Source organism: Oculina patagonica, chromosome 2 (genome assembly GCF_052425735.1).
Source record: "Oculina patagonica isolate OP01 chromosome 2, crgOcupat, whole genome shotgun sequence".
Taxonomy (NCBI): Eukaryota; Metazoa; Cnidaria; class Anthozoa; order Scleractinia; family Oculinidae; genus Oculina; species Oculina patagonica.
The window spans coordinates 32,242,509-32,263,244 of NC_135759.1; the positions used below are offsets into that span (position 1 = coordinate 32,242,509).

Below are 20,736 nucleotides of genomic sequence, written 5' to 3' on the forward strand. Positions count from 1 at the left end.
TAGATTTCGGTCACCGGTTATCTCTACCTCAACTTTATTTATTTTTTACTTCCTTTAATGCTGATTGGGAACCCGCGTACCTCACGTGCGAGGGAGCGGGAAACTTGTTTGCCAATGGCACTGACTCGCTGTAATTTTATCAGACATTTTCTTGTACACGCCAATCGAACGAAATGAGGAAATGGAAAGGAAGAAAAAGATACAACCAAAACGTCCTCGAGACTACAAAACAATTCCCCTTGTCATCTTCCTTCAAGTAAGCAAGCAGAAGCGCCGAATAATTGCGAGGCGAAGCCTGCGTGAAGACGAGTTCTATTTGCAGTCGACACTTCCGCATTCTGATTGTCAGAATAAGTAAAATGCAAAGCAAAGAAGCTAAAAGGCACTGAGAACACAAGCAGATCACAGATTGATCTAATCAAAATAGCTCGTGAATGGGAAATAAAATTTGCTAACTATTTGAGCTACCTTTTCGGAAAACCTGAAGCCCAGTATGACTAAATACACGTCAAAGTAAAGGTATAAAAGCAGAGAATATGCCCAATGAATAATAACTAAATAACTACCTTATTGTTCCTTATTTTCGCGGGACTTAATTTTCTCGATTTAAAAAAAAAAAGACCTTCGAAAATTCATTTTTAATGTTTTTTATAGTATTTTTTACGTTAATTACGTATTTTTGGCCAGGTAAATTGAACTGCCCATGAAAAATAGAAGTTAAACGGACTATCAATAGACCCTTTGTACGTATTCCCCTGTTGGAGGTTCAGTCCCTGCATTTTGGCTGTCACACGAAAAAAAAAATCTATCAATAAAATAGAAAACAGTGAAAGACAGATAACGAGATTAAACAAAACTAATTTTTTCCAAAAAAGTTCCAACTGAGTCGAGGTTCTTATATGGGAGGCGAGATGGTCTAATGGTTAGTGCGCTAGACTTCGGCTCGAGCTGTCCAGGTTTGAGCCCTGGCTTGGGCACTGTGTTGTGTTCTTGGGCAAGACACTTTACTCTCATAGTGCCTTTCTCCACCCAGGAGTATATATGGGAACCTGCAAATTTAATGCTGGGGGAAATCCTGCCATGGACAAGCATCCCATCCAGGGGGAGTAGAAATACTCCTAGTGTCTTAATGTTAGGGAAACCGGGATAAACCTGATGGACCACAAGGCTCGAACGCAGACTCAACCTACCTGGCGATGAGGTTCTTATAAAGTCTAAGGAAGGAAAAAAAAGGATGTCGTGGATAGAGAGTGGCCAGGTTGGCCAAGAATGGTGCTGACGAGCTTGGATACCCCTGAGAGTGGCGATGTCCAGAGAAACGTAAAGGGTTAAGGGCCCACTGACGGATTTCTCGCGCGTTGCTAAGGTGCTAAAAGAGCGCGCGCTGTATTGCGTGTACGGGTTACTCACGCTATCTGTACGCGCCAGATGTGCAAAAAAAATTTCCTTTCGAGCACTTCTTCAAACTCGCCAAATAAGATGAAACAATAAGAACTACCGAAAAACTTCCTGACTAATAGCTGACTTCACATCTGAGAATCAGTCAGATTAAATTGAACCAGGAAAAGCAGTTTTTTTACACATGCAAATAATCTCAAAAGCGTACGCGTACAACTAGCGCGCGCACTGTTCTCTTGTCAGATGAATTACGCATGCGTTAACAAAATGATTTCCGGTTTGCAGAAAAATCTAAATACTTGGCAGTATTTAATTTGATTCACTTTTTTTCGACGTTATATTTTTCCGACCTGGGTCGGGAACATAACTAAGTATTCATTTGCTTAAATCATTTTTAATAAAAATTTTATGGACAAATCAATATTTTAAATCTCTCTAAAAAATTATTTTCCATAATGAAATGAAACCCATACTTACCAAGATACAAAAACAAATAAAGATCATGACACCATGAATGATTTTCTGATAACATGGAAAAAAATTAAAAATGTTAGACTTTTTCTTTATTGGTCACGTGATCATGGGCGTGGCCCGATGACGTCATATTCACGTTAAGGACTGAGTAAAAGATTTAACCATAACTAAACAAGAAAAATTGCTAAAACTATATAACCGTGAATGTCCCTAGCAACGGGTCCAAATATATACGTCAGTGGGCCCTTAATTAATGTGACTTATTTTTGAGTGATTTGGAAAAAAAATATTTTCAAGTTCCGTAGTGAGCTAGACTGCAAGCGAACAGCGAATGTTTCAGAGCACTTCGCTCTACTTGTAGTCCAGTAGTAAACCAGCTTTTCGACCTGCGAGCTAAATTCGTAAGGTTTTATTTAAAGCCCCGGCTAAACGATCAAACATTTTCGTCCAACATCGTGTTTGTAGCACACAATCAAAGGTCTCTATGAGACTACGACTATTTTGCTATGGTCTATCTGTTGGCTGTCAATTGTGGTATGGAGTAGTGTTTTGCTAAAGGGTGAAAGACGCTTTTCATGTTGTTTAGGAGTGGAAGTCTTGAAAATAACTTAGCTTACCTGAATACTTTACACTTCCACATCACATTCTAAATTAAAACTGAAACCTAGAAGTCAACAACGCGCTGTTTACAAAACTCAACCGCAAATTAAGGAGCCAAAGAAAACCCAATCGAAAACACATTGAATATACTGTAGTACTCGTGTCGCGTATACGCTTATTCCGGCCTACTAAAGCAAACAAACAGTTCAGCGGTTCAATACATTCTTCATATATACCCACACCCCCGGCCCACACCGAAAAGAAATCCCTAGAATTGAGAACGCGAATAAATGATTATTTACTCGTGTTTAGCGAGACTAACGCAAGCGATTGTGTCGGGAGTGTATTCGACGAATAGTTTGTGAAAGAAAAGATAATTTGGCGGTGCTTCCGATCGGATTCGGTAAGAGCGTGATCTATCACCAGTGGTGTCGAAGAGTATTACATCACAGGCGGCCCAAGCGCACTATGTGAATTATTCATAAAGTTTTAGCACTTTTTTAACACTTCGTTAAAAGTGGAACACCACCAGCCAGCGCTAACTCACCGAAAACGCTTCAAAATGGCCTGAGCAGCGGACAAACAACAAAGAATACAACAAGGCAATAAGGTTAGTCGATTTTATTAGCGAAACATTACATATTATTCTTTTTGAAAGAAAATCGTTGAGTTCCCATACAAACCCTTATAAATCGCATCTTTGTAACACAACACCGCTCAAAGGCAAGGGTCACGTTCGCTAAAACTTTATGAATAATTCACATAGTGCGCTTGGGCGGCCTGTGATTACATCACACCACCAAAGACGCCAGACGATCGTGCCAGTGACGAAAACTACGACCTTTAAATGTGACTGACCTGAGCCTCACACAAAATCAGCCTTTGCAGAAATCAAATTTTAAAAACCATCCGATCAGCTCGTAATGTGAGTCTTATGCGTATTTTTCTCGTCTTTTGCCCGATAAAATGTGCGAAACATTCATTTTTCCGTGCTACGGCGGAATTTTAAAATAAATAAATATTATCGCTGAAAAGGGTTTCTTGAAAGTTGGGACAAGCATGTTGCCTCATCCTCGGTGTAAGAAGAACGCGAATAAATGATTATTTACTCGTGTTTAGCGAGACTAACGCAATCGATTGTCGCGAATGTGAAAGACTTGTAAAAGTACAAATTTGCATTCTTAATCGTTTTAGGTTAAATATTAGCGCTCCTTTAGTGTGTTAGACGCTTGTACCAGTCCAAACTTGCGTTCTTACGTTCTTGGTTACATATTAGCGTCGCTTTAGTCTGTGAAAGACTTATACATTGCCTTCAAGTGTTGGCTGACGCTTTGTTCACCCACACCGAAAAGAAATCCCTTGAATTGAGAACGCGAATGATTATTTACTCTTGTTTAGCGTGACTAACGCAATCGAGTGTCGCGAAAACAAATCCTTTAGGTTAAATATTAGCGCGACTTATACGTTGCCTTCAAGTGTTGACTGACGCATTGTTCACCCACACCGAAAAGAAATCCCTTGAATTGAGAACGCGAATAAATGATTATTCACTCGTGTTAAGCGTGACTAACGCAATTGATTGTCGCGAAAACAAATCCTTAGTTGTGTCATATCGGATTTGAGATACTCACGCATAAAAATAATTGTTATATAACGTTTATACATGTGACAAGTCACGTTTTTAACACGAGATAGCAATGCAAGTGTTGACGCAATACTAATGAGATACCCTTTAAGTCGCGCTAATATTTAACCTAAAGGATTTGTTTTCGCGACAATCGATTGCGTTAGTCACGCTAATCACGAGTAAATAATCATTCGCGTTCTCAATTCAAGGGAGTTCTTTTCGGTGTGGGTGAACAAAGCGTCAGCCAACACTTGAAGGCAATGTATAAGTCTTTCACAGACTAAAGCGACGCTAATATGTAACCAAGAACGTAAGAACGCAAGTTTGGACTGGTACAAGCGTCTAACACACTAAAGGAGCGCTAATATTTAACCTAAAACGATTAAGAATGCAAATTTGTACTTTTACAAGTCTTTCACATTCGCGACAATCGATTGCGTTAGTCTCGCTAAACACGAGTAAACCACTCACATTCTCGATTAGTTGTGTCATATCTCATTTGAGATACTCACGCATAAAAATAACTGTTATATAACGTTTATACATGTGACAAGTCACGTTTTTAACACGAGATCGCAATTGTTTACGCAATACTAATGAGAGACCCTTTCATCACCTACAGCGGAATATGTGACAAGTCACGTCTTTAACACGAGATCGAAAGTGTTGACGCAATAATAATAAGAGACCCTTTCATCGCCCACTAAGCGGAAAGAACTCCCTTGAGAAATTGAAACAGTCCCTTGAGAAATTAAAAAAGTCCCTTGAGAGTAGACAAGAATGTTCCAAATTTTGCCCACATCACTCCTAATCTCCTATTTGCTTGTAAACAAGCAAAATAGTCGAAAAAAGGAGCGGCTAAACGGCAAACGATGTTTGATCATACATCTACCAAAGTGAGCTCACATAACGCTTTGTGTGTATTACCGCTGAAATTTTGGCGCGACGTCACATAGATTCGGCCCGGGGGGCGGGGGGGGGGGGGGGGGGTGGGCGTACTCCCAATAATGGCCTATACGGGGAGGCTCCGCCCGGGTACCTTTTTCAGGCTTCAGGTATATAAAAGGGTAGGGACTTCACAAGTTTAGGTATACGAAAGGGTATGGAAATCTTTCTTTTAGGTTTTTTGAAAGGTCCTTTAATTAAAATATTTCGAACAGATGCAATTTATAGCTGTATTATTTCAATTTATTAAGCGCTACTTGAAAATGACAAGAAAACGTCATGTTTTTAAGTCTATACCATGACTTTCAGGTATATCAAAGGGGTACCTTTTTTCATTAAAAGGTATACAAACGGGGTACAATTTCTGGCAAAATGGTTTATAAAAGGGTAAGGGGTAAGAGTATGGGGCGGAGCCTCCCCATTCAAAACTTTTTTGGGTACCCCCCCCCCCCCGGGAGATTCGGTTTCTGATTGGTTGCTTTTTCCCGCTTTAGCTTGCTTTGTTTGCAGAGGTGGCTACACGATCAAACATTTGCGCGTGAAGCAAAATGTTGGATAAAAATGTTTGATCTAGATCAAACATGGGAAACCATAGCCAGCAAGAATTTCTCTTTGCCTAAAATATTCTTCACGAAGAGCAACAACTTCTCGAAAACATGGAAATTTAGGTTATACCCTTCAAAACTGGCTGATTCATTAGTTTACAGTTTCACTGAATACCAAATGAATGTACTTCAACATTTCTATCTAAACTCGAGCCAGATGGAAAGATGAAAAAAAAAAAAAATGAGGATGATAATGATGATGATTGTGGTCTCTTCTTCTTCCCTTCCCATGATACCCCGAATCTTAGCACTTTTTTAAGATACAGCTCAGGGCGTGTCACCCCAAGGCTTTAATTTTTAAATAAAATTTTATAATATCCGGCAAAGATGCTGCGCGCTCTGATTGGTCAATGTCTGTTGAGTATTGTTCAGGTAATAAACCAAGATAAGCGTTGGAATCACTGGGATGATTCTGTTAGTGGTTGTGCTATAATCATTAGACATGAGTGGCAGTAATAAGGCAACATTATTTGTTTTTGCCCAAAAACAAAGTTCATTTTATTCAATAAAAATGTAAATACAGAGCCCCTAATACAAGATTCAAGATAACCTTACTTTAGGAACTAAATTGACACGTAATTATAGCGGTTTTCAAATGAGTTTCAAAATTAATTATGGATTGGCTTTACGTCGCCTGATGTTAGTCAAGTAAACCTTACGGCGTGCTCAACATGTAAATACAAATAAATGTCATCAATCAATCGGCTGCAGAAGCAAACAGTTTTGGTCTCCACGTTTTAATAGGTTTTGTATATAACTCGATGCAGCAATGGCGGTGATTATCTGACATTAAGGTTGCTGAAATTCATTTGAACACCGCTCTTAAGCACTACAAATAAAGCATACTTGAAAGCACTTGAATTATTTATTTCCGCAATTCATTAAAAGCTATTACAATGCGTCCGTCGAATTTAAGTGTTAACAAAAGTTCATTTTCCACGACTGATGAAAATACCATTGTTTTCATTTTTCATTGATATCTAAACGAAAATTAACTACAAAAGTCAACTATTTTGCTACAAGTTGCATTCAATAACGACGAGATTATTGCAAAAGAGTAAAAAGGGCATTAAGATACATCGATAAAAATAAAAACCAAACCAGTAAAGGGAAAGGTTATTGGTTATGCGTTAGTTTTGATCCTACAGATAATAGGAGAATACCACTCCATTAAGAAAAAACAAAAACAAATTCTATTATAAAAGGAATGACTCTAACATTTCATGCCCGTTTCGGGTGGAAAATAGAACTACAAACCGCTATCATATATGGCCTGTTATCAGGGCTTTCAATAAACACGCTTTGGCAAAATGTCATACAACCAATTATCACACCAGAAATAGGATAAAAATATTACTGCATGTCCACATGCAGTTCCTTGACGTAAAAATGCAAGCAATTCGTTTAAAAATCAAAAATAATAATGATTTTCAATAACTTAAGCAAGATGAATAATAGAGCTGATAATAATGGTAACATGGCTAAGCGGAGTAAAATATTGCCTGTGATCATACTCGTGATTAACAAATCAGACGCCCTTTCGAGGTCGTCTGATTTTGTTAATTACTTGAGGCAAACTGGTGTTACTAATTCATCATAACTATAACAAAATTTGAGGAAAAAACATTTGTTAACATTTGGAGAATAAAAATACGGCAAAGGACAAAACAGTCGTTTTTGTTTATTAACGGTTCCATTAAAGTGCGCGTAAAAACTGTCCAATCGCAGGGGAATGACGCGTAAACTACCCTGTTAGTGCTCAAATCAAACCTGCTGATAACCAATCAGATTCAAGAATTTTGTTATAGCTTTGATTAATATAAAATAACTAATGTACGAAGTTTATAATAATAATGATGAATATGATATGATGTTTATAATTATGATGTTACAATAATCATAATAAAGAAGTTATCAATGTCTCAGACACGATATCATCAAATAATAAAAGCTTGTATTCTCGCCATTGTACTTAACCTCATTCAATAATTGTTTAGTCGACAATATTCTTGAAATCGTTAACTTTCCATCATTATGTTTCCAAATATCATAAGTACTACGAGGTCTTATGGATACAATTGGAATTTATAGATCAGTTATTATTAACACGTCTGTTTAAGAAAAAAAAATCCGCTCTGAAATAAAATATAACGTGATAAAATATAGCGTTATCCCAATAAAGTGAGAAAACTGTCTCGTTTCAAGACAAAAACAGAACAGTAGCAGAATGATAACTGCTGTTTGCATCTAACAGTGTCTTTCACAGAAATAGTATAAAAGTTACCCTGTTGTTTTTTCAAACAGTTTACTTGGATGGAGGGACTTCAGTTCCATTGTCTTGAGCTCATCAGCAAAAATCGGCCATTTATTACAGGAAGTCCACTCACTTTATATTACAAGTGTACAGAATCCGAAGAGATGCATGCTAAAGAATAAACAAAAAAACAGTTTGAGTACGAAGTAATCAACGCCAATAACCAAAATAAAACAGGCCCCAGGACCAACAACAACAACAACAACAACAACCTACGTAACCGAAGACAATATCTGATGTAAAATAAATTCTTTTCGTCAAAATATGTCATTCTTAACTCTGGATTACTTCTGCAATGTTTATCTAAAACATATAAGATGTATGGACCCACAAAAGGCACAGGATATAGCTATAAGTAGCACTTTAGCGAAAGTTGTGATCCAAAGGAAGTCAAGGCGATTGTTACTATCGAAATTTGATACAAATAAATTCACAGTAAAATGATAAAACGAGAATTTTTCGCTGTGAGGCGGGACGGGGAGATATTTAGACTTCAACAATGCAGCCGGTAATATGCCCTTGGTATAAAAAAGTAAAAAAAAAAATTCTACCTGATGATCGGGTTTACTTGATGACCAGCTTCTTGCGAGAAATTCCTTCTCTTTCTTCAACCTCGTTAAACGCGTTCTCATCGGGTACCAGCAATGACCTCAGTCTCTGCCATGGAACAATACAAAAGCTTAGAGAATAATGATGATAATAATGATGCATGTCTTAGTTAGGTAGTATTTACATTGCACCTGTAAAAAGAATTATGGCTAAAGTAGAATCATTGCGAGGTTCTAGCCATTTTCAAATAAAAAATGATTGTAAATTCCCAGGCTGTCTATAACAGCTTGTCTTTCCCAGGCTCTCTATAACAGTTTGCCTTGATTAAAGGAGCTATATCACGATTCTTTTAGTTATTTTTCTAATGTACTAATTTTTATTTTTAAATTGCCAAATTTTTTCGCGTTGCACCGTTCGTGACATAGCTCCCTTGAAGCTGATTTCCAGTCCGTACTGCGCAGACTCAGGGTTTGTTTTCATTTTTGTTTTGAATTCGTTGAAAGAGGGTCTGAATGGGAGGGGTCCACATGTCGGTAGTCAGTTAAAATTTTATTACGTTGTCGTTTGTCGGTTATATTTTTCGCGCTTTGTCGCTAGTCGGGTATGAATTGGAGGGTCCTCATGTCGGTAGTCAGTTAAAATTTAATTATTTTGTCGTTTGTCGGTTATATTTTTCGCCTTTTGTCGGTAGTCGGTTAACCCCATTCAGACCCTTTTGAAACGTTACACTTCGTTGATAGCGTACATGAAGTTTCTTAGTTCGCCAATACGGATCGTTTCGTTCAAGAATTCACGATGAGCTAAAACGTCCGTTTGAAATACCGTCGAGCTTCTTTTACTCGTTATTATTGTTTTGCAAGGATATCTGGCGTTAATAATGAAGAAAAAGGTAAGTTTTGTCCCGGAATTTTTATTTTTGCTAGTAAACATTCTTCTGTTTGTGAGACTCACAAACATTGCAGGCGGAGATTGCGCAGTACGGACTGGAAATCATCTTTAAGGTCGACGTTTCCTCAACTATATGTACAACGTGGTTGCGTAAGATTGAAATACTTGTGAGCCATATTTCTTTTAGCAAGCTTACATCTCACTCATAATTGCTCTTACACGATTCAGTCACAAAGATAAAAATGACTTTTGCTGTTAATACACCGACAAAAAATATCGAAAACTTACGTCAGCCACCGTGGATCCTTTGGAGGTGTAGAAGTACTGGATAATTGCAAATGTTGGGACCATTATCATAGAAGCAAGTGCAAGCATCCATCCAATGAATTCGGCCCAGGGAGGGTACTCAATTTTGTTGTATGATATGCCGGCCCACTGAGCCAAGCTCGCCAGAATGATTACCTACCAGGAAGGACAGAAAAGACAGTAAAAACACGCGAGTAAGGACCTAACATTTGGAAACAGGTTCTTATTTTCTAAAATTGAATACAAATGTTTACTTCTGGGAAAATAAGTTTGGACAAAGTATGCATTACCGTGCATGAATTTTATGTTCCATTTTGAATGATTAGAACTTCATTTTTACATAAACACTTTTGTTTTATATATGTTCAAATTTTATACGAGGAATGGGAACTAATACCACTTAAAGTTCTATTAGCAACAATGTAATTTTTTCTTCAGAAAATAATAACCTCTTAAGAACCTAGAAAGCTTAAACTTGTGTTAACTACCATTTATGTACGAACCTGTTTAGGCTAACCTAGAATAATTAAGTTCTTAGTCGCGGGTTTTTACTGTAGTCAATATTACAGCTCCTGTGATGACTGAAATTATGTGGGAAATAAATGAAACGTACCAGAGTTGCGAGTGGCGATATGTATTTCCAACAAATGAGGAAAAAGATATTTGGGCGCTTGCCAATCATCTTTTCAATCATGTCAGCAAGTGTCTCAGTGCCTGAAAACGACAATAAGACAAAAGCAATTCATTCAAGAGATGAAAGCAGCTGAGCACAGAAGACAAAATACAACTTTAAAACAAGAGCGATTGATTAAGGAGATATAGGAGACCGTAAGTCGCTGTTACATTACTGACGTGCAACATTCTCCGGTTCACCTGCATGAGTCTAAACTATCACATTCCAATTACAACTTACAAAGATGACGATAATAACGAAATATTCGCAACTCATAAAATCCTGCTAATAACTACCAAATTAAAAAAGAACCTAGCAGTGAAAAAACTTTATGAGAGGGTTTCAGTGATTCCCGACCCCCCTTTTCTACACGTGGCATGCGCATGCCTTCTGAATTGCTGGATAATTAAACTTGAGAAGAGGTGGAACCTCCCTTGCAAAAGGCTGGGTACGCGAATCGCCCCTTTAGTTTGAGACTAACCGGGTAAAAACTTCTTTTCATAAAGAGAACTCACCAACTCCCCAGCCAATGACGGCCGCTTCACAAAATCCAATGAAAAGAAGTGAGATGCCACCTGATTGAATGTCGAATAGGTTGAATATGTACATGCCTCCCTGACAACAAACGAACAAACAAACAAGCATAAGTACAGTCTGTTAAACGCGCCATAAAACACAACATCACCCAGCAGAACTTGTCATGATTGATTAACAGCTTCGCCCTTTTCCTAAGTCCAAAGAGCTCAGAAAAACTGGACCTCACAAGCTTTAGGCGTAAGGAGTTCTGCTGAATGGTTTTGGGAGGGTATCAAGATGGCATCTTTTGTAGGTTGAAGTGCTTATCCCCCAAAAGAAAACAACAATACAACCAACAAATAAACGACATTGGAAATTAATGAATTATTGTTTCCTCGGCCGTTGTTAGACACGTTCAGTATGACGAGCCTAGGAGTGCTCCCAAACTGAATTTCTGGACTGTTATTTTGTTAGAGTGGTAGTCAGTGTTATGCTTCACTTGGATTTTTGTAGTATATAGATACCACGGGACGAAAAAAGAAAAAGAACGTAATAGCTCAATCTTTATAACCACTGTAACAGGTGACTGGCTCCTACCTGAGCACACATGGGGATTGCGAGGAGGAACATTACAATGCAAGCACCGACAAGAAAGAAAGGCTTGTAGCGTCGGAGGTATTTGGGATACTCATCTGAAAGACCTGTTACGACACACTCCACCATAGCAAACTGTGAATAGATAAAACGTACACGTTTAACCAAGAGATATGAGTTTTCTTTTTCATTTCCAATCAATCAATCAATCAATCAATCAATCAATCAATCGCGATCGATCACTTGATCAATCGCGAACGAATGAACGAACGAGCAAACGACCGAGCGTCCGAACAAACTTACAAACAAAAAATAAGCAAAAAACAAAAGAAAAGAAACAAAAAACAACCGTACTAGTAAATTAAAGTGATAAATTTACCTGACTGTCCAACCCAAGAGTTAGCAGCATGAAAAAGAACAAAATAGCCCACAAGGTGCTTAGAGGCATCTGTGAAATGGCTTCTGGGTAACCCACAAAGGCAAGACCAGGACCTAATACATATTGGAAAAGAAAGACAGTCAAAAAATTTGCAAATGAAAAACGCTTGAGATAACGCTTCTAATTCTTAAGTCGTGGTCACTTAAGGCTGATAGAATAGACCTCTTTAGCTTCGTTTGTTTGTTGTCCCATTGTAGACCACGTGATGCTACCCTTGAGAATTATTTCAAATTGTCAAAAAAATTGTACTTGGAAGGGGTTCAAATTAGCTAATGACAGTCAGCATACACTGTAGCTATTAGAGGAGACCTACTTTGCAGTCACTGATTATAACTGCTTAATTTCCTTGCATAGAAAGAAGAAATTTTGCAAATCCGAAGACTAAGAGCTTACCCGATGTAACCACTTCTCCGACTGGAACCTGAAGTGTCTTGGCCATAAAGCCTAACACACTGAACACAACAAACCCCGCGAAGAAACTTGTGCCACAGTTTATGAAACTTACTATGATGGCGTCTCTGTTGATGACAAAAAATGTAGATATTAAATCTGCCTATATATGGTGTAGTGAGATTATTAGTGTTAACAGGCTTGTGATTAGAAGATAAACAATTTTCAGGCTAGTGTTAGTCGTAACAACCTTATTTGTTTTCAAGCCGATTGCCCAACAAGACGCGTGGGGTGGAGAAAGGGATGGCCTCTCGACATTGTCTCGAAAAACAGAGTTGATACTCATGCAGTCTTACTTTTCGCAATTGTTGTTGAACTTGTTGTAGCTTCCGAAGGTAATCAATGATCCAAATCCTACTCCAAGGGAGTAAAAGATCTGCGACGCAGCTCGGACCCAAACCTTTAAACAAACACACGTTAACGTTAGATGTGAACAAAAACGGAAAGTTTTTTACTCTCCAAACCTTAATCTTTAGACAACATTTTAGAATTGATACCTGAATGCATGCACGAAATACCGAAAAACGTTCCTCACCTAAATCTCAAGTTTTCTGGTCAGACACCCAAATATTCTGAAGGAATAGTTAAGTGAATTTTATTGGAGGCTCCTCGCGCTCGTGCCTCGTGCTAAAACTCCCCTTATCCCTCATCATTTGAACGCCGACTACGCAAGTAAGTGTTCGTTTGAATTGCCCGTTGGGTTTCCGGTTGCCCTGCAGACGTTTTTTAGAATCTTTGGCGAACACCAACTTTCCCCTTGGTCTGTTGCAGAAAAATGTTTACGAAAAGAATTTGAAAAATTAATTTTTAAAGTCTTGTACCTGGGGATCTTTAAGCTTCTGAATATCTGGGTTAAGGTAAAATAACACTCCATCTAACGAGCCGTCTAGGGTGGCACCACGAATCATCAGGATAAACAGAACGACGTACGGAAAAGTAGCAGTAAAGTACACAACCTGCAAAATAAAGTGATTCATCCTTCACACAGTTAAAAAGACAGCGTGGCCTAGTGGTTAGGGCGCTTGTGAAGCCCCCTGGTTCATTACATGGATTTGTGTTCAGCGGTTCCGAATTCAATTATTCCACTTCTTGTTAATAGCGAAGTGGTCAGCTTCCAACCAGTTGGCATTTTTAACAAGTTTCCGCGGCTCTATTTACAATATCTGTTTTTTCTATATAAAGTGTCCTTAAGTGATTAATATAAGCGATTTAGATACGCGAATTAGGTAATATGCTACGTGCAAAATTGGTCTGACAATCTATTAAGAATTCTTAAAAAAAGGTTTAAAGAATGGACCCGGTGCTCAAAATTGGAAGAGACTGAAGCGAACTGCACTGACGTATATTTGAGGTAAAATACAGAGACAGTGTCTGGACTGCGGTGCCTTGACTTACTTTTCCGGACGAAGCCACTCCTTTTATGAGACACAGGTAAACTATGACCCAAGAAAGAACCAGACAAAGTACAATTTGCCAACTCACATCACCCATTTCACCTATACCTCCGGATATTTTCAGTATGTGGTGGCTGTTAAAAAAAGATGTGATTAACAGTTTAAAATAGGTCACTGAGTCACACATTCAAGACAAACTTTCAACAAATTCTTAAGATAAATTTACCAGTGACGACAAAGTTAGCCAAGTGAGTCAATGCAATGTGGAAAAAAGTTAAACTTAATATCCTTTATGCGAAATTCCTAATTGTTGCCGTCAAGAAAAAAATGTTTATTTGCGAGTTAATCGGTCCTTGCTTCATACATTTTCCTTTTGTGAATGGCACGACAGGATAAAAAGAAACAAGAGGGCATAAACTGCTTGAAGTTTTCGGAATGCACAATGATATTGCCGCACGTGTTACATAGTTTACTGAGCCTTTTAAACCAAGACAAACAAAACAAACAAACAAACAATCAAACAAGCAAGCAAGCAAACAAACAAACAAGCGAACAGGCTAAGACAGAGAAATACAACAGACGATTAATAATACTTACTCGAAAAACTCCTCAGACGGGTTGGTACTCTTACATCCGGCAGCAGCGCCCAGTGCGGTACAATTGACTGCCGATGCGTTGGTTCGTGTTACGCTGAAAAATTATCAAGCAAACAAAGACGAGTCACGAGCGTGGGACTAAGAAAAAAATCTGATCCCCAGACGGGATCCGAACCCATGTCTTCTTATACACCGGGCGGGAGATTAACCCTTAAGCTGAAATTACACCAATTTTACACCAAAAACTGATGACCGTTTTTTCGATAAGCTCTGCTGACGTGTAAATTGGTAACGACATAAGTGGTCAAATGGCCATTCCTCCAAATCCCGGAAAAATCCTGGTTTAGCACATTAAGGTTTAAAATTTCACAAAATTTTCCACCTTTCTTTATTTATCAGACATAAGGACAAGTAGATAGCCATTCATATAGACCGGTAGACGGAGGGACAGAAAGACAGATAAACGACGGACAGACGGAGAGACAGACAATCAGATAGATAAATACGTAGATAGATTGGTAGATAGATAAAATAATTTTCTTTTTTAAGAACTGACAACGCGCACATGATTGTGTTTGTAAAAGTGAATAGTCAGCAATGAGGGAACCAATCAGATCTATGGATTTTCAGTAGTGTCACCGAGTGTCTACTATAGAGGGGGAGATCATCCACTCATACCTAGTGATCTGAATGAGTGGGGAGTAGTCAAGAAAAAGAAAAGAAATTCAATTAGAAAAGTCTAAGTGATGTGGAAACACTCCTGATGTTGTGCAAACTCTAAAAATCAATTCTAAAGAACATGTTTTTAAGACATAACTTAGTCTACAATACTTACGTGCAAAGTTTGGTGTTCCATACATTGTCGCATGTTTTCCATGGCACATCCTTTCTGAAGGACTGGAACATGTACAGAAGACACCAGGCGATAATCATATTGTAATAAATGGACACCAGAAAAGAAACTATGATCATGCCAAATCCAATTCCTGAGAAAAAAAAAAAAAAAACAACAAAGAAAAACGGATTTTTAAAAGAATAATTAAAAGAAATTTTATTCCGTGCCAACACCACCACCAACAACAACAGCAAAACTTGCTACAAATTCACGACCCGCCATATGGATTTTATGGCGTCACATGGCTAAATGGAAAAGGGCAAGATACAGTTTTTTAATTCGATAGAGTTGCGAAGATTAGCCGAAGAAGACTGTCAATCCCAATTTAAGTATATACGTAATTGAACCTGTTTGCAGTGTGTTTGCTGAAATAATCGAATACAGTTGGAACCAATCAGTGCGACCCCTTACCTCTTGCCAAGGGACAGATAGCTGTCCAGGCTCCCACGGTTCCAAGGCTAAGATACTGACCAACGGCAAGTTCCATGTAGAACAGAGGAAGTCCGTTGATTGCAAGCATTATAAAGTATGGTATCAAAAACGTTGCTGCCAAAGTAAACCAATGTGATTAATAGACTTGAACAGGTAAAAAAAAAACTGAAACTAAAATACAATACGAGAAAACGCGTACAACCTATCGAAACCTAAGGGATTAAGAACGAACTCAATGTGCCATTACCGCGCACTTACTATTACAAAAGTAGCTTTACCTATAACGGCGCGAGTATGGAACAGTCTTGGAGTTCCTTCTAACGTAAGACAAGCAGAGTCCCTTGGGCAATTTAAAGGTTTACTAAAACAAGTACTCAAAAACACAGCATTCGTGGAAAGCAGCTTTTTCTATATAATAGCTTATCATTAGAATTTTAGTACTTATGTAAGGATAATTAACCGCGTGAAAAACCGCGTGAAAATAAAGATTATCCATCCAGAAAATTCATTGCCTATTGATACCCTTTTTAAGGCACAAAACCGAAAAATGACACCCTATTCAAGGGGAAGAGAAGCGTTCCGTGACGACCCAAATAACGGCTAAAAGCGCACGGCAAAAAAATCTTTTTAAAATCGCTTTACTAATACTTCAATGGATAGTACAGTTTTAAGATACATTTTCATTTAGATGGGCGTTTATTTTAGCTGATAGAACTTAGGTACCCTATCTGAGGATCACATCGGGAACACAATGCCAAAAGGAGCAAAAGCGATACCCTAAGGTCCTACCCTAAGGACCGAAAACCTAACTGAAACATACCCTACACTGTATAGCGCATATATGGGAATAACCCCCCCCCCCCCACCGCCTCCAGAGAGCAACAGGCTACAAAACCGTAAAGTTGTGAAAGGGACGATCCCGCAAAAATAATGAACTTCCAAAAGAAGTGATGAAATTTAACAGAAGTTAGCAAATCCTGATTGTAGCTACCCTCCAAGGATATAGGTGTAAAGCCCTGAACAAACGACAACGCAAGTAGACGCAAGTTGAAAGTATGCGTCCACTTGCGTCTCCGTTTGGCCAGGACTTGCGTGCACTTGCGTCGACTTGCGTTCACTTTGGTCGAGATCAAATTTGCACTTACGTTAACGTAGCATTTTAAATGACTTTTTGCAAACTTGAGTGCACTTGCAATTAACCTTGCGTGTCCGTTTGGCCAGCCAACGCCAGGTTGTACGCAAGTTAAACTTGCGACTAGTTGCGTTCATTTGCGTTACCGTTTGGCCAGGGCTTAACGAATGAAGCGACCTCAAGAGTAACTTGATTTTAAAAGAAACACTGGCAAATAACTCTGAAGAAAATAACAGATGTGACAACCTGTCAAGAGGGGGGTGAATAGGAAAACGGATCGACGGATTTTGACAATATTTTTGCCCAGATTTCGGATTCAGAGCATATTTTTTAACGAATTTGCGGATCCTGAAATTGAAGCGGATCGCGGTTTCATCCATTTTGTGGGCCCGGATTGTGGATTTTGCTTGCAATAAAGTTCAGATCGCGGATCTCAACGATCCTCAGAATGCTTTGTTTGTTTTCTTTTTGTTTTTTGGTCACTCGCAAGACTTACCGCATGTCACGCAGAGGATTGTAGGATCAACAACCGATTTCTAATAGAGGTAGTTTTTTTAGTTTATCGTTAATATGTAAAATGTTGATGCTTCTTAGCTAACACAAAACAACTCCAGATGCTTTTTTTCACAAATCCTGGCAACAAATAAATGGATTCGAAGTTAGACCCTTTAACGGATCGACGGATTGGGTCATTAAATTATGACGGATCGGCGGATTTGCATACCCCTATTCACCCCCCCCCCCCCTGTCAGTATACTTTTCTCAGGTTCGTTTTAGAACTTTAATTATAAAGGTAGTACATTGTTCTGAATGATGAATATAAATTTTTCAACAAGTTTTATGCTTTTTAGAGAAAAAAACAAACTAAGAACCAGGAAAGTTTTAAGGGTTATTCCGGTATCGCGCCAGTCTCGTGTCATGTAATACCACAGCACCTTGACCTTACTTTAGGCCATAACTAATATACACACAACAAGTTGTTTTACGTAGCGATAAAACGCTATAGAACACCCTTTTTACGGTATTTTGCAGTGTATGCGTTTATTTAGAATTCGACAATTTTTTTTCATTCGGCTTTTGGTCAGTTGTTATTACGGATTTCAAGGTAAAACAATACTGAACTAATTGATTTTTTTCCGTGTCGTTATCATGATACGTCAGGTCGCTCTCAACTCAAGTCTTTTGCGGGATGCTTCGAATGCTTGTAATCAATACGATACGCCAGTTATCGGATTTGGTTTGCGTGTTTCAGTCTGATTTATCGAAAATTTGAGCCGTCGACCCTAAGACTTTTTGATAAAATCTGGTTACTGTCACAGATTTTGTGTCCATTACTGTTCTTCCAAAGTTTGAAACAACAAAAATCGCATTTCTTATATCACTTTCCCATATTAAAGTAGTAAGAAACGATCTCCACTGATCCCATCAATTTTATTTGTTTCTTCTCAACTCCCCCGGTCAAGCATGGCAAAAGCTCGACCTGTTGTTGTATTGCTCTCTTATCCAGTAATCCCTTTCAGTTATTGGGGGAGGTGGTGTACAGGGGGGCGGGAGGAGGGATCAAAACAACAGCGGTGCGCAAACAGTCGGACATTGTTCTCTCGCATTATATTAATTACTGAGGCGTCAGTCCAACCGTGTGCTTGTCTTCCACGCAGACTACCCGCGCAGACTCACAAAAAGACTCTGCAAATCAATCGGAATCTGTCCTGCAGTCGATATTTCATTTCTTTAGCTACGAGCAAGGGCCAAAATTACCATCCGCTGTCACGAGGTTTTTTTTAATACTTGATGCTCAAGAATGGAAAGAACGTGTATGCACCTTTGCCGTGACTGAGCGGGGTCAATAAAACTGTCAATAGTAGCGTTACATGTTTTCAGTGACACACAAACTGGCCGAGAAACTATAAAGAAAGCGATCAACGGATAGTTATTTCTACAAATTAATTCAGTTGAAGTAACTGAAGGGAAAGCTAGAGTTCAAAGAAACATTACAATCGGCTACATTTTCTTTTTCTTCGGATTTTAATATAAGCCCCGGCCCAGAATCAGCAGAATGCAGAGTCCTATGAGAGTCTGGGGGCGTATATTTGCCCGGATCACCGCAGCGAAACGCGATTTGCCACTGCCTGCTTTAATTTGCGACCCTTTCCTGCCGCCTTGTTCAGCTTGATCACGTTTCTACTCTAATTTGCACTGATAACCCTGTCACCCAGAGAGGAAATATGTAAATTCAACTCTTAAAAAAGTTATTCATTCATTAATATACCTGTAACAGAATGGGACCGAGAAAAGCCAATTGTGTTTTCAGCTGCTTGAATTGTTTCTCGAATAATAGAATTATAATACAACGACTGTTTATTTAAATTTAGATATTTTCAACGACGCCGTACAGTAAGTGTCGGGGTCCCTGAAGCGTGGCAGTTTGTTTCGGCGTTTGCCAGTGATTGATTGTTCAAAATTGTCAATTACTTGACAATTTTCGCCCAGTTAGACGCAAGCGTCCCAATTTCATTTTCATTCTGACCGTTTTGCAAGGGTTGCCATAAAGACGAGAAGTTTTGATAACAACTTGCCGTATTTCGATTGTATCCAGTGTGCAAATTAGGCATTGCGCTGGAAGCTTTGCGAAACAAAGCAAATTCAGATGAAAGCTTTTTGAAGTGCGGCCGTATTTTTATGGGTTTCGCCCCTCATATTTATGGATGTAATCTACACACACCTAAGTGAAATCACGCACACCGATTTACTGACACGTTCAAACATAGCATGGATTATTTTCAGTAGCAGCAGTTGACTGCTCGGTTCATTACGTACCTCCGCCGTTTTCGTAGCACAGATAAGGAAACCTCCAAACATTGCCCAGACCCACCGCGTACCCGATGCACGAAAGCATAAAGTCGAGTTTCTTTCCCCACTTCTCTCGGTCATCCTCGATGACGACTCCATCCTCCTCTATCGTCATCTGCTCGACAAGCGCAGCGCGGCTGTCTTCTGGTCTACCTCCTCCTTTCTCGCCGTCCATAAAGACGCCATTCATGTCCTTTTCAGTCATTCTAGAAGCGGTGACGATCGATGAGGTTGAACCTGTGCTGGTTGTTTCTCCGGGTGTGAAAATACACCTTGCTGTTTTGCGAAGTTTTAGATTCGTGACCTACCTCCAACAACGTTGTGATTTCACTGTATATTTTGACCACGAGTCGAATCTCGAATTACGGAAAAGTCACACACACAAATGAAAACAGTATGCAAATGATGGACGACCCCTGAATGAACTGTCAATCAAACCTCTTAATACTTTAAACAATGCACACTAAACCCCGGGTGCATGAAGAACACAACACTTGAACTCTTGAAACCGGCGTCAAAAGACGCACTCGAAATTGTACAAAATAGAAAAAATTGATGTTTCTAGGTGTAACAGATTTGTTAGCGCCGACAGTACGTTGTTTTCATGCATAGAGCTTTAGGTACAAATGCAAATGATTTGTTAGTTTGACTTCATATTAAATGATCATAATGCAAATACAGAAGGCAAAGAAAGAAGAGCTTTAAGGTGGCGCCGCGCCGCCGCGGCAGCGAGGTGAGGAGCAAGCTGAACGACAGAAGCGACAGAGACGACGGGACGATATATGAGAACCAGGCTTAAGAACAATCTGCATATTATTCATATTATTCAAAATCGTCAATGAACTTTTATGAAAAGTGAAAAGAGTACGTGAAAAAAATACTAGCTTAAACTTGAAGGGCTAGAAGATCCTAGAAGACCCCGGCCGGGCAATAAACCTTAACCTTGGTATTGCATACGCGCCAATATCAAATGCAAAGCCCCAGGGCTAAGCCTATAATGTAAACTTAAATAGCAAAGCTTTGTTTGTCATACTGGTTGTGCAGTTTCGAAGTTTCAGC

General features: G+C 38.9%; 1 protein-coding gene across 1 annotated transcript; it reads right to left on the reverse strand.

Annotated features, from left to right (window-relative positions):
* Nucleotides 1-6,115: 6,115 nt before the first annotated feature.
* On the reverse strand, nt 6,116-20,063 carry LOC144644230 (sodium- and chloride-dependent betaine transporter-like). Its single transcript, XM_078503672.1, has 15 exons — nt 19,645-20,063; nt 15,675-15,809; nt 15,204-15,354; nt 14,370-14,462; nt 13,774-13,906; nt 13,200-13,334; nt 12,675-12,778; nt 12,322-12,446; nt 11,869-11,981; nt 11,493-11,624; nt 10,895-10,994; nt 10,320-10,420; nt 9,689-9,862; nt 8,515-8,620; nt 6,116-8,074 (listed from the first exon to the last, which is right to left on the reverse strand). The coding sequence occupies exons 1-14, from the start codon at nt 19,880-19,882 to the stop codon at nt 8,528-8,530; spliced, it is 1,827 nt and encodes a 608-aa protein (XP_078359798.1). The 5' UTR covers nt 19,883-20,063; the 3' UTR covers nt 6,116-8,074; nt 8,515-8,527.
* Nucleotides 20,064-20,736: the final 673 nt, after the last annotated feature.